This window comes from Elaeis guineensis, chromosome 4 (assembly GCF_000442705.2).
Source record: "Elaeis guineensis isolate ETL-2024a chromosome 4, EG11, whole genome shotgun sequence".
Classification (NCBI taxonomy): domain Eukaryota; kingdom Viridiplantae; phylum Streptophyta; class Magnoliopsida; order Arecales; family Arecaceae; genus Elaeis; species Elaeis guineensis.
Window position 1 is genome coordinate 1,922,582 of NC_025996.2, and position 12,422 is coordinate 1,935,003.

The 12,422-nt window shown below is 35.1% G+C and overlaps 1 protein-coding gene across 2 annotated transcripts; it reads left to right on the plus strand.

The window, feature by feature from the left end:
- The first annotated feature begins 307 nt into the window (after window positions 1-307).
- LOC140857052 (protein root UVB sensitive 2, chloroplastic-like) lies at window positions 308-7,257 on the plus strand. Of its 2 annotated transcripts, XM_073255290.1 has the most exons (10): window positions 308-534; window positions 624-746; window positions 2,967-3,055; window positions 3,169-3,253; window positions 3,492-3,551; window positions 3,637-3,730; window positions 3,839-3,936; window positions 4,231-4,410; window positions 6,433-6,555; window positions 6,631-7,257. In XM_073255290.1, exons 1-10 carry the CDS (start codon window positions 511-513, stop codon window positions 7,057-7,059), a joined length of 1,305 nt encoding a protein of 434 aa, XP_073111391.1. In that variant the 5' UTR covers window positions 308-510; the 3' UTR covers window positions 7,060-7,257. The 2 variants fall into 2 exon arrangements, with proteins under 2 accessions (XP_073111391.1, XP_073111392.1); XM_073255291.1 differs by lacking the exons at window positions 308-534; window positions 624-746 and adding an exon at window positions 1,263-1,315.
- Window positions 7,258-12,422: the final 5,165 nt, after the last annotated feature.

Below are 12,422 nucleotides of genomic sequence, written 5' to 3' on the forward strand. Positions count from 1 at the left end.
GGAAGAAGAATCATTGATTTATGCCACTATCGGTTATTTTATTTTATTCTATAAGAGCTAATATTCTAATAGCCACGGTCACAACGGCTAATTTTTTAATCCCACATAAATTGAGGTGGCCACCACCCTCGCTCCAATGGTAATGGTCCAGGTTTTACCGGACCCGTTAAGTCGGTGGCGGGACAAAACCACAACGCATAGCGGATCGGTCTCAAGGACGGGTTTGGATAATGGCAATATCCGTCCTGAATCCGATCCAGTTTAATGAAACCTAATCTGAGTCGACCGAACGTGACGAAAGCCTCTGTTATGCCCATAACGGCAGAAAGCACCGGCAGCGGGAGCCCGTAGAAAGATGAGGCTATCGGCGTTATTTAAAATTCTTGCTTGACTTAGCCGGCCGGTCCGCCCTCCGTCAGGCAACCCACGAGCAACAAAATCCATTGACGGGATTTTCTTTCTTCGCCTCTCTTCTTTCTTCTTCTTCTTCTTGGGAATACTCAGAAGCCGATGTTCCTCATGGATTCCATACTGGTGAAAAAAAGAACGCATTCGAATCCCTAATTTTCCAACTATTCTCTGTTCGATTATTAGTTTTCTTCTTTCTTGCTTCTTATTTCTAGGGTAAGATTAGAGGGCCGAAGAAGAAGGAAGCAGAGGAGGCGGTTCGGCGCCCCGATTTCTGGATCGAAACCTCCGATTCCGTCTCCCAACTCTGCACGTTCGATGCCGATGGCCTCCTCTCCGTAAACCCTTCCCTCTTTACCCCGCCCCTCTTCGTTTTCCGCTTGACTCATTATTGGTGATGATTTTCTTTTCCTTGTTGTAAGTTTCTACCGTGGTTATCAAATTGGTTTCTTGGTGACTTTGATTCTTTGTAGGAAGGCCTATGGGTTTTCTTTGTATTCGTTCAAGGTCAAGCTTGGGCCACGAGAGGATTATGAGCATTTTTTTTTGCATGTTATTTGTGATAATTATTCAAAGAAGTAACGGATAAGCTATGGGGTAACGATGGTCGGGATAGAATTATTACAATGAAGCTTATGGATGCATAAATCTCAATTCTAATTCCTTTAGAATGTAACGATTTAGAGTTTGGGCAAACTCCATCTAGCAATTTCTTATGTGATCTCCATTCTCACTGTTTTCAGTCTCGTCTTTCTTCACCAGGACCTCAGTACTTCTCTCCTATGGTCTTACATGTCCCTCCAACTTCCTTAGATGCTTCTTGAATCTTTCTCTGCAAATATCCCATGGGAAACCTCTAAGGAGGTTTTCTCCTTGCAGCAGAAAGAGATTGTAAATGCAAACAAAGGTATCGCCATCCAAGATTATGTGTAATGCAACGATCATGCGTAGTACAAAGTGATACTGCACTATCTTGTTCTTGTAGGATTGGATTCACATTTGCATGAGATCCACGTGAAGGGCATAATTCCTATCAAAAGTCGGATTTTCCATTTTACCTATCGGTGCTAACTTGGACGCTGTACAAAATATACTGAAAATTTTGCTTATACACAAGGATAAATATTATCGATGGTAACAACACATCAGTTTTTCTTGAAAGCTTTTCCTCTTTCATGGAGAAAGGTCAGGATAAACACTATTGCAGAAGTCTTTGAGATAGCAATGAAAACTTCGGAGGTGTATATATTGAGATTTCTATGGATGCAGATCATGCAAAGAACTGATAGAGTAGGCATCAAGACCTATCCCAGATATTGTAATTAACAAGAGAATGCTATTCATCTTTGTTCAAGGACATCAGTTTAGAAATGCTTCATTAATTTGTTCTTATTTGCTAGAAAATAGTCGCAATCTGATGAATACCCTTCTACATGGAGGGCCTCAAAGAGAGTCACCTTATTTTCTTTTTTGGATAAGGAGTCATTAGTTAGTTTAACAATCTGAGAGTGGAACTGGGGTTTGTACATTCAACTATTCCACCTTAACTTTTCTTTGTTCAACAATTTACCTATGTAGATTTAAAAAAAGAGAAGGGATAAATAAATATACTAGACTTAAATTAAAGAATTCAGATTAAAATTCAACTGTTTTTTTTCCCCTTAAAACATTGCAAGCTTTATATATGATTAGGAAAAATGCCTCATTTGAGAATTACTGAGCAGACTGTCTTCAATGCCTTGGTTTGACTCTGTTTACCAGCTTCACCTTGAGAAATCTAGTTGCAGCCAGCTTTTGAGCTAGTTGTGATCTTCTGATAGAGGAAGATCAAACATCTTTTCTTCCTAATTGGTGAGGTGCTTGATTTTTTTTTTTTTTTTTTGCTTTTCCATAATGCTAAAAATTAAGGTTGATGCTCCCACCCCCCACCTCTTTTCCTTTTTCCCTGAGCGTTAAATTGTTCTCAACAACTACTAGAATATGGTTATCACCCACTATGCACTCATATCTTTAACAACTACTTTCATTTTCCATTAAGCATTTTAGAGTCTTGTAATCTTATGGTCCATGAGAGAATCTGATATTCATAATCAGCATGTGGGATGGAACTCTTTTTCATTAGATTGTGAATTTTGAGGAAAAAAAATGGATGCATGCTAAAGCTAAAGTTACACCTATACATCTTATATGCACTCTTGTTTCTTGAGACTCTATGTGGTTTTATTATCAAACTTTACCATGAAATTACCAGGTCATGCTTGGTCCCTTCCCTATTCTGACAAACTTCTATAACATCCAGTTTCTATCACTATCCAATTGTCCAAGAAACAAAAAGGCAATGTCAGATTATGTAATCCTATCTAATATTCATCACAATCTGGCCCTCCAGGAAACTAAATGGGTGAAGGACTATGAAACCTTCTTTCTGCGCAAGAATCTTTCTTTTTCTTTTTCTTGTTTTGTTTTTTTTTTTTTTTTTTGGTGCATGTGCGTGCATAGGCTAGGGGCAGTAGAAGAATAATTTTTGGTCTGACTAGAGTTGTGGTATTTAACTTTAGGTGAAGGTTGTCAGTGATTCAAGACCAATAGTTCAAAGAATGCTCGATTCTTTCCTAAACAAATTTTTTCCATCAGGGTATCCCTACAGGTAAACTTTTGCTCTTGCTACTTCCTTTGATAAACATGAATTAATATAGTGTGATGGTAGGTGAAGGTTGCTACTTGTTAGTGTTGTTTTTACTTTCTGTACTTGCTGTGCAGTGTGAATGAAGGCTACATGACTTATACGCAATTTCGTGCACTTCAGCACTTCTCCAGTGCTGCACTATCCGTCTTATCAACTCAGGTTTTTTCTGATTTTTCCTTTTTTCTTAAATATTCCGTGTCAGTTTTTATTTCTTTATAACTTGAAATTCATGCACATGGTAGCTTTTTGTGAAATCCTAACTGGAATACTTTAAATCAACTATACAAACAATTTGTTATCTTTATCAAATTGCAGAGTAAATAGTTAATTTGTAGCTTTGCTTTAATGGCTCTGTAGCATTCCTTTGGACTGACAACCAGTGTGGGCTCTGGCTCAGTCGCTGCTATTTGCTGCAGGCTTGCGACCTACTCCTGCACAAGCAACTGCTGTGAGTTGGGTAAGAAATATATAATGGAATTAAAAAGACATTTTTTAACTATTTTCTCAACAATCTAACTCATGACCGATCATTTCTCTGACAGATTTTGAAGGATGGGATGCAGCATGCAGGAAAGCTTATATGTAGCAATATGGGTGCAAGAATGGATTCAGAGCCAAAAAGCTGGAGAATACTTGGTGGGTAATCTGGATCTAATTATATTCATTAATATAACAGCAATGCAGTTCTTTTAGGCTTTTCTCCCATTTTGCTAACTATATAGTCTTTTGCTTATGGTCTTGTAGCTGATGTGCTCTATGATCTTGGCACTGGTCTGGAGGTTCTTTCACCATTATGCCCGCATCTTTTTCTTGAAATGGCTGGCTTAGGCAATTTTGCAAAGGTACATGCTTTCTTTATATGTGACTGTTTTGCATCATCATCATCATATTCAGTGGTAATTGTTGGTTAGCACCTCGCCTTCATCTCTTCATTATGCCCCAAGAAAGTTCAAACCTTTCACCACATTTTGATTACTAAGCTTAGCCCATTCAGTCCCTAACTTATGTGACTTCATAAAGACATAATGTTGCAATGTTATCATATAGAACTCTCATTTTCTGTGGTTAAACCTAGCTTCATCCCGCATTACTATTTCCATAGTAGATAATAAAATCTTTTGTGTATTTATTTGCAGGGCTTGGCAGTTGTTGCAGCAAGAGCAACAAGGTTACCTATATATTCATCATTTGCTAAAGAAGGTAATCTTAGCGACTTATTTGCGAAAGGAGAGGCCATCTCAACCCTTTTCAATGTTGTTGGGTTGGGAGCAGGCATTCAATTGGCTTCCACAGTTTGTTCATCAATCCAAGGAAAGGTATCTTTTTTCCTATCTAACCTTTAATTATGTTTTTCAACTCCAGTGATATCTATGATATTTTCTAATCAAAGCCATGCCAATTCCATTGCTAGTTGTCTTAACGTATGTATGTAATTATTTATTTCTTTCTTTTATCTTCCTTAATATCTTTTAATTGAGAACTATTGTATTAGAGGCTATTCAAAATCAGTTTAAGTTATGGAGGTAACAGACAAGCATCTTGTCATTTTTGCTGTGTCAAATGAACAATTATTGTGCAATAATATGGAAATTCTTGTTCTCTTCATTTCATATTTTGGCATCTATTGAGGCAAAATGATTTCAATGTTTTACTTGTTTATGCACCAAAGGCCTTAGCATAATAGTAAGGTTGCTCCATTATGACATGGAGGTCACAGATATGAAACACACAAACAGTTTTTCCACATGCGGGATTAGGCTGCATACATCTAACCCTTCCTAGACTTTGCAATGGCAAAAGCCTCTTGCACTAGGCTGCTTTAAAAGAAACTTCTTAGAGGGAAGCATCTTGTTGAAAGGCTCTTGTAATGTCCTTGTGGAATCATGTTTCCTGAGGATTCATATTTTGCCCAAACGGAAAATTGCATAGATACAAACTTTTCCTTGTTATCATGAAATCTTTACTTCTTTGACTAGCATAATGATTATGCATTAATACTGTTATTTTTATGATATATGTATTGCCCTGTAGATGGATGTCAGATCATAAAAGTGTATTTTTTCAATGTATGTGGTATAGTTGAAGGACCTTGTGTTTGAGCAGTATAGCATGCACTGTCTATTGTAAATTTTATTCTACACTTGCCAACTTAAACTACAGATCATGATATTTGCTTTGCTACATATATAAGGATAAAAAATATTTCAGCTTTTAAGGTCCTTTTTTGTAGTGATAGTGAGGTATTCCATGCTTTAATATTAGCCATTGACCTATAAAATGAACAAAGAATATACGGAAAAAGCAGTTAGATGCCCTTTCACAGTCCCGCAGTTTAACTGACCTTATTAACTTGTTAACAATTTTGAACTACAGCATAATGTAACATTGAAAAGGAACTGATTTTTAAGAGTTGCTATTGACACAGCATGAGATCAATTGTAGCAGTTTTTGACAATTTCTCCAGTTCTTTCCGAGCACAGATCAGAATGTTTTTGCTCTAGTCTGTTCTAGTGTTTGAGGTTCCAATCAACATCACTTTGTCATGGATATGGTCATATGGATGATATTGCTTTTTTCTTTTTTCTATTTGTAATTTTCTTTATGTTAAAATCGTTATTAACCAATCAGAAATGAAAGAAGGAAGCTTATTGTAACATTGCTTAGTGGTATGGAAATTGTGCTTATCTTAACTATTGCAAATAGCCTGTTGCACGGCTGCAGTAAGGAGCTGGATCCAGTCAAGGGGAAGAAGGCTAGACATGCACTTAACATGAGTATGTGTTACATCCATACATAGAAAAGAGTATATACCATCCATATATCATTGAAATATGTAAATTGATATGAGGCACCCCTCAAATGCAAAGCACATCCTAGGTCAAGATTTCATTTGGTAGAATTATAAATATATGATACTATAAATCCTAAAAAAGCTTCAATATTCTTGGCAGGACCATGGGAAAGTAATTGGTAAACAAAGTGACAATTGATCTCATATTGCTTTGGCTTTGTGGAAACTAGAACATTGGTGACTTGAGTAGCACACAGGTTCCTAGAATATAATAAAATGGGAAACCTAGCAGTGTCTGCAAGTCAAAGATGAAAACAACTCACATGGAAAATAATAAAATTAGCTTCAGTGTTGTAGTGGTGGATGATGCCTGCTTATCATCCCCTTGGGAAATTTTCAAGAATGAGGCTATTAGTAAAATGTACTTACTACAGTGATGTTATTTATCTGCAAGCTTGTAAACCCATACTTATCATGATTCATTATGAGAACTACTATCTGAAATCTGCAATGCTGTTCCATTAATTGTGATTTCACTTACCTGCAGTTGATAGCAGGCCCTGTGCTTTCTGCCATCCACATCTATAGCGTAGTAGAAGAGATGCGAGCGGCTCCTGTCAACACACTGAATCCCCAGAGGACGGCAATGATTGTAGCAGATTTCATTAAGGTGCCAAACAGTCCTTTTCATTTAACCTACTCTGCATGTCTATGTTGTGATCCTTACTCTTGCATTCCAAATCAGAATGGAAAGGTCTCCAGCCCAGCTGACTTGAGATACCAAGAAAATCTTCTCTTCCCTGACCGCTTAATAGAGGAAGCAGGAAGTGTGATGGTTGGGCAGCCACTCTGCAAGGTCTTGAATAAGTCTTCGAAGCTTGAGCAGCTTAGAGATACATTCCCAAAGGAGAAGTTTCTAATCAGCTGCAACAACAAGTGGACGGATCTGGTCCTGGAACAAAGTGCGACAGGGGAGGATGCATTGAGGGGGTGGTTGGTTGCTGCTTTTGCTGCGGACATGGAGAAGTTGGGCCTTGGATCTAGCCAGACTGTTCTCCCTGTGGCTTATGAGAAGATGGAGAGCATTTTCCCCTCATTTCTATCTGAACTGAAGACAAGGGGATGGCACACCGATCAGTTTTTAGATGGAAATGGCTGCAGATTTGCATTTTAATGCATGTGGCATCTGCTTATTTCAGTTTCAGGATGAAAGCTAGGAACCCGTTTTATTTTAAGGTGTGTTTTTCTAATCTCACACCAGTTTTGGAATTAGTAAGGGTCTCAACAACCTCTCTTTCTGGTGAGAAAATTGTAACTTCAACATGTTGTGTACTCTGCAATTATTTTAATACATATCTTGAGGACATGTACATATTGAGCTGACTGTATGGAAGCTGTTTTTTTTTTTTTTTTTCATGCATGAACCATTTCCATAGTTACAAAATAATCCTCAGCTGTTTTAAAAAATGTTTCCATGTATTAATGGACGATTGATTTTTAAGCTTTTTGAGTTATTCTCTCTGAAGTTGCTATTATAGTAGCTTATGGGATGTGGGAATTATGAAGAAATTAGAAACATAATGCACGTTCCAGACAAAGTTTTTTAGGTCTTTGGTTAAACTGTCTCAACTCTCAAATAATTGAACCATTTACCAACGAATAACAATTCATAATTTATGCAGTTTGTCAAATAGTTACTTGCTACAAATCTTCATGTATTAATGAACTTTCTTTTGATGCTTATTTCAGGCTTGCAACATACATTGACCATTTAGGTTTTCATTTTATCCATCCTTATCTTAAATTTATATAGTTTGTTCCCTACCATTTAGGACCTTTTCCCTTGGTGGTATCGTGAATCTTGTGACAATGCCCGTCACGTTGAAATTAAACATAAAGGTATCATATGGATGATCTTGTATGCCAGTCTCATTTGCTCTTGTTCATTTATTGTTTCATATTGGAAATACATCGTCTTTTGATTTTTCTTTTACTGGTATTGTGCACTTGTGATAAACTTTTTAGAATCTAGGAATGCGGCAATAAGTGTTTTACATGAAATCATTCTATACAATAGTATTAACTACAAATTCAAATATCTTTAGGGGTTTTGGCAAATTCTCATTTGTTTTCATTATCAATTCATGATTGCTCGATGTTGGACAAGATAAGAAGTCCCAAAGGGTCTGGTACCCAAAATCTTAAGCAAGCTTGAACGTTTGTCAGATATTGTAAGAAAAACAACTTTTTTTGGAATACTAAGACCCTGTTTCGGATTGTTGGTGGTGGTAAAATTTTGCAGCTTTTGGAAGTAGAGTTTTTGAGAAATAGAATTTTTGAAAATAAATTTTTACAAAAAGCTGTTTACTACTTGATAACCATATTTATAAAGTATTTTGAAATTTGAATATATATTTGGTAAATAAAATAAAAAAATACTTTTGGTGTAATAAAATGACAATAAAAAATATTACATAGTATTGTATAGTAGAAAATAATATAGTATATTATTATATATTAAAATATTATTATATTATGTAATATTATGAACATATAATGCAACATAATATTGTAATATAATATAATATAATTATATTTTAAAATATTATTTTATTATATAATATTATTATCGTATAATATAATGTAATATTGTAATATAATATAATATTATTATAACTATGATGTAATATATAATATAATATAATAGATTATCATCTAATCTAATAATAAATTCTAATACAACAGATTATATTATATGATTATAATATAATATATTATATTATTATTAAATATTATTATATCAAATTATATTTTTATAATATAATAATACTATAATAGATTATGTTATATGTTTATAATATTATAATATTAATTTATTATTATATTATATATTATATATTTATAGTATGATAATATGATATGATATGATATAAGATATAATTATGAGATTTGTTAATGGACATTTTGATCATTAAAAAAATTAATTAAATTAAAATAGTTTTTCGATATTAGTCAAAAAGTATTTCTGGAGAAAGCTTCAAAATGAGCTTTTCTCCAATAGACCTTTTCAGCTTTCTGATAAAGTCGAAATAACTTTTTAATTTTTTTATCAAATATCACTGTATCATTTAAAAGTATTTTCAGAGGGTTAGAAAGCACCTAAAAGCTTAGCCAAATGAAGTCTAAAATGGGCCTTTATGCTCTAATAACCATTCTCAACTATGGACTAATTCGTGATGCATACTCAAAAGACTTTGTGTCATTTCTTGAAAAGTTGTCTAACAAAGAAATTAGAGATGGCTCCTACCAAAAAAAAACAAAAAAAAAGGTAGAGATTTTTTTGGCTCCATACGCATCTTTTTCTGCCCTTTTACCGGTCTTAGATCGCATGCCTTGAGGAGTATACCATCTAGTGGCTCAAAAGTGTTGATTAGTTTCAACGAGTATTATGGGCTTTGTAATTGCAGCATTTGGAAATTGATGGTCATCTAATGGTGTCTCTGAAAAGTAAAATTGTGGCTTTCGGCGAAGAAAGAGTTTCTTATTAACAGTTTCCCTCGTTATCTCTGGTGTAAGGAGGAGAGAGATGACTAGCTAGTCAGTAATCCATTCAACTTGTCAGCATTAAGTTACGTGATCTATAAGTATTCTATTAAAAAACGAAAACTTATGGTGGTGTTATTCTAATCTTGCTATGATAGCGGCATTGTTTTCCCCTTTCTTTGACTTAATTCTAACATTTGCAGCGAGTCCACAACATGTGTTCTGAGGACTGGAGTTATCTCGCGTGGATAAAAGACCAGTCAAATGGCTGACCGTAAAGATTCGTACCCTGTGGGCTGAAGCAGTCTCTATCTGTGTCGTACATAGAGGAAAAATGGTTGGTCACAGGTTATTCTCCAGTGGTAAACCTTAATCATGTTTATGTTACATCAAACAGGACCATAGGATAGACTGTTGTATTTGGTCGATGGTGTTATTAATTTATTGATATTTTTTTTAAAATTTTATGTGGTTCTCATAGCTATTCAACATAATCATCCCTGATTATAAACAACAATTAATGAGTTGGAAGGCTGTTTAGAGTGTTCTTGGTGTTCCAAAATGAATGGTTGGTTAATGCGTGGTTGCTTGAGAGTTAGATTTAGTTCCATGTTCAACATGGGAATTTGATTTGGTATGACTTGATGCAAGGTTCAATCAGATTAGCCTGGTCTTACATGGTGTAAAGGTGTAAGGTTATTTAAAATAAGGTCATGGACCGGCTAAAGCTTGGTTGCCCTATGTCTGGATGGCAAGCCAATGGAGGGTGACAACATTCAATCCGACCCGACTTTTGAATTTGGATAGAGTAAATAAGAATATGGCCGGTTATGGTATCGAAATAAGAGCTAAGCTAAAAGAAAACAAAAAGAAGGAGAAGAAGAGGAGGATTATTCTCAAACTAGATTTATTTTGAATGGAACCATATCTAGTACTGATAGATCAAACACCTGGCCACGTAGTCCCCACCTCTCTCCCACATGGTATACCAGTTCCCTTTTTGCATCATTGGCTAGCCTCTAAACTGCTTGATTACAACGGTTAGTCGTATTTTTGACTGTTGAAGGAAATTTAATCAGATTATTATGCTGCTGTTTTTATAATATCTGTTGGTCTGTTTGCATTTGCATATGTCCTTTTTCTACTAACGATCATTTCCATGACTATTGTCAGCCTTGGGCATGTCGTGAGCATTCATTACAACGGCTACTTTACTCCTAAATCTTTGGGAAGCAGGGGAGGTTCGAGGGAGCATTAGAAGTGAATGCCGAAGAGAAAGTGGGCACTACAAGTTTAGTGGAAATCATTGAAAACTAATACTCGATACGAAGACCAAGACGATAAGATAATAGATATCTAAAAAAGCAGTTAGAAGTCGTCGATATGTCACAGATTTTTGAGAAAGAGTAGGTCAAATTTGACTATAGAAAAAAGCCAGAGCAAAAATACCATGAAGAGGCTTAGTCGGAAGATAAGTCTTTTGTTTTATGTGGATCCCGTTGTAGTGAAATACTTGATTGGAAAAAAAAAAAAAAAAAAAGGTGGGGGGTGGGGGGAGCTTGTTAGCTAGTACAATATCTATTTCGGGTCTTCTTCAGTTCAATGTTATGTGGCAATCGTTTTACAATGTATTGATCTTTCTATAATTTTGTTCTGACCACTCATATTGGTTAACATAAATTAAGATCTCGATTCATCCCGGCATTCACGCTCCATCAGAATGGCTGAAATCTACGCTATGAAAAGAAACCACACCTTCTTCTCAAAAGAAGAAAAAAGATAAAAAGAAAAAGCCACGCCTCTTACTTCCCAAGACTTGTCAAAGAGTAGGTAATACCAAGCACATGGTTCGTGTTCCAACATCCCACGCATCATGCAGAGAAGGTTGATGTTCACACGTGGGCTTTACAGCTTTATATTATTGATCGATCGTTCAAATGAATTCAAATGCGATGCTGAGGGTGGACAAAGGGGAACCTTGTACGGATGCTCGACTACAGTGATCGATTGGAGTCCCAAATATTCTGAAATAGCGGTAGATATCCTTTAGGATATTTGGCGGCTTGTGAGGGATTGCATCACCATTCAAATTCGTCATATCCATCACAAGCAAAATTTACCATACTGATCAGTACTGTAATGCATTGGTACTGAACTGGCATGTCATCTTATATATTTGATATATCTCACCGTTCTGTACTGTACCACATGTCAATATTCTGATGAGATGGTACCAATATATAGCCTGATATTAGGATAGTAAATCTTGATCTTACGACTGACAAGTAACAAGACTGTAAAGTGAATTACTTCTTTTATGAAGGAGCATTTTGATGATGTATTATCGTTAGGTTGTACAACCATTCCATTCTTCTTCTTTGATATTTTATACTCTGGTACACATTTATATTAGATTATGTTTGGTCCGGCTTACTGAAAGGAGGGGAAAAAAAAAAAAAGGCCCTTTTATAGACTTTTGGGTGCTTGTTGCTGAAGAATCTTTTATATAGACTTTGTATGTGTACGGTGGAGGCCATTGGAATCTCTCAAACCGTATCCTCACTGCTGTAATTATCGTTATATTCTATTAGTTGGCACGCGTGCAGGTGAAGTTACCATTAAGGATTTTATTGACTGCCTGAATGTGAACAGCTTCATAAAAATATTGGGTTGTAATTGGTGCAGCGCGAGATAATTTTGAAAGATAATATAAATTATTTTTAAAATAAATTATTATTATTAAATTATTAATAATATTGATTATTATATTTAATATATATAGATAATATTATATTAAAATTATTAAAAATTTTAATTGATATATTTAGTATGATAATTAAATTATCAGTAATGTAAAATCAAATATTCAAAATATCTTCATAAAATTTTATTGAATTTTGAATTATTGAGAAAGAATTTAATTTAATTTTTTAAATTTAAATCAAAATTTTTAAAATTCGTTAGGCGAGAGGACGGATGGTAACTAGGTCATCA

Bases quoted from the DNA above. Each gene is read 5' to 3' on its own strand.
- LOC140857052 (XM_073255290.1), top strand. From the start codon at position 511: ATGTTCCTCATGGATTCCATACTG. The intron at 3,937-4,230 runs GTACATGCTTTC...ATTTATTTGCAG, and splicing joins GCTTAGGCAATTTTGCAAAG to GGCTTGGCAGTTGTTGCAGC. The intron at 4,411-6,432 runs GTATCTTTTTTC...ACTTACCTGCAG, and splicing joins GTTCATCAATCCAAGGAAAG to TTGATAGCAGGCCCTGTGCT.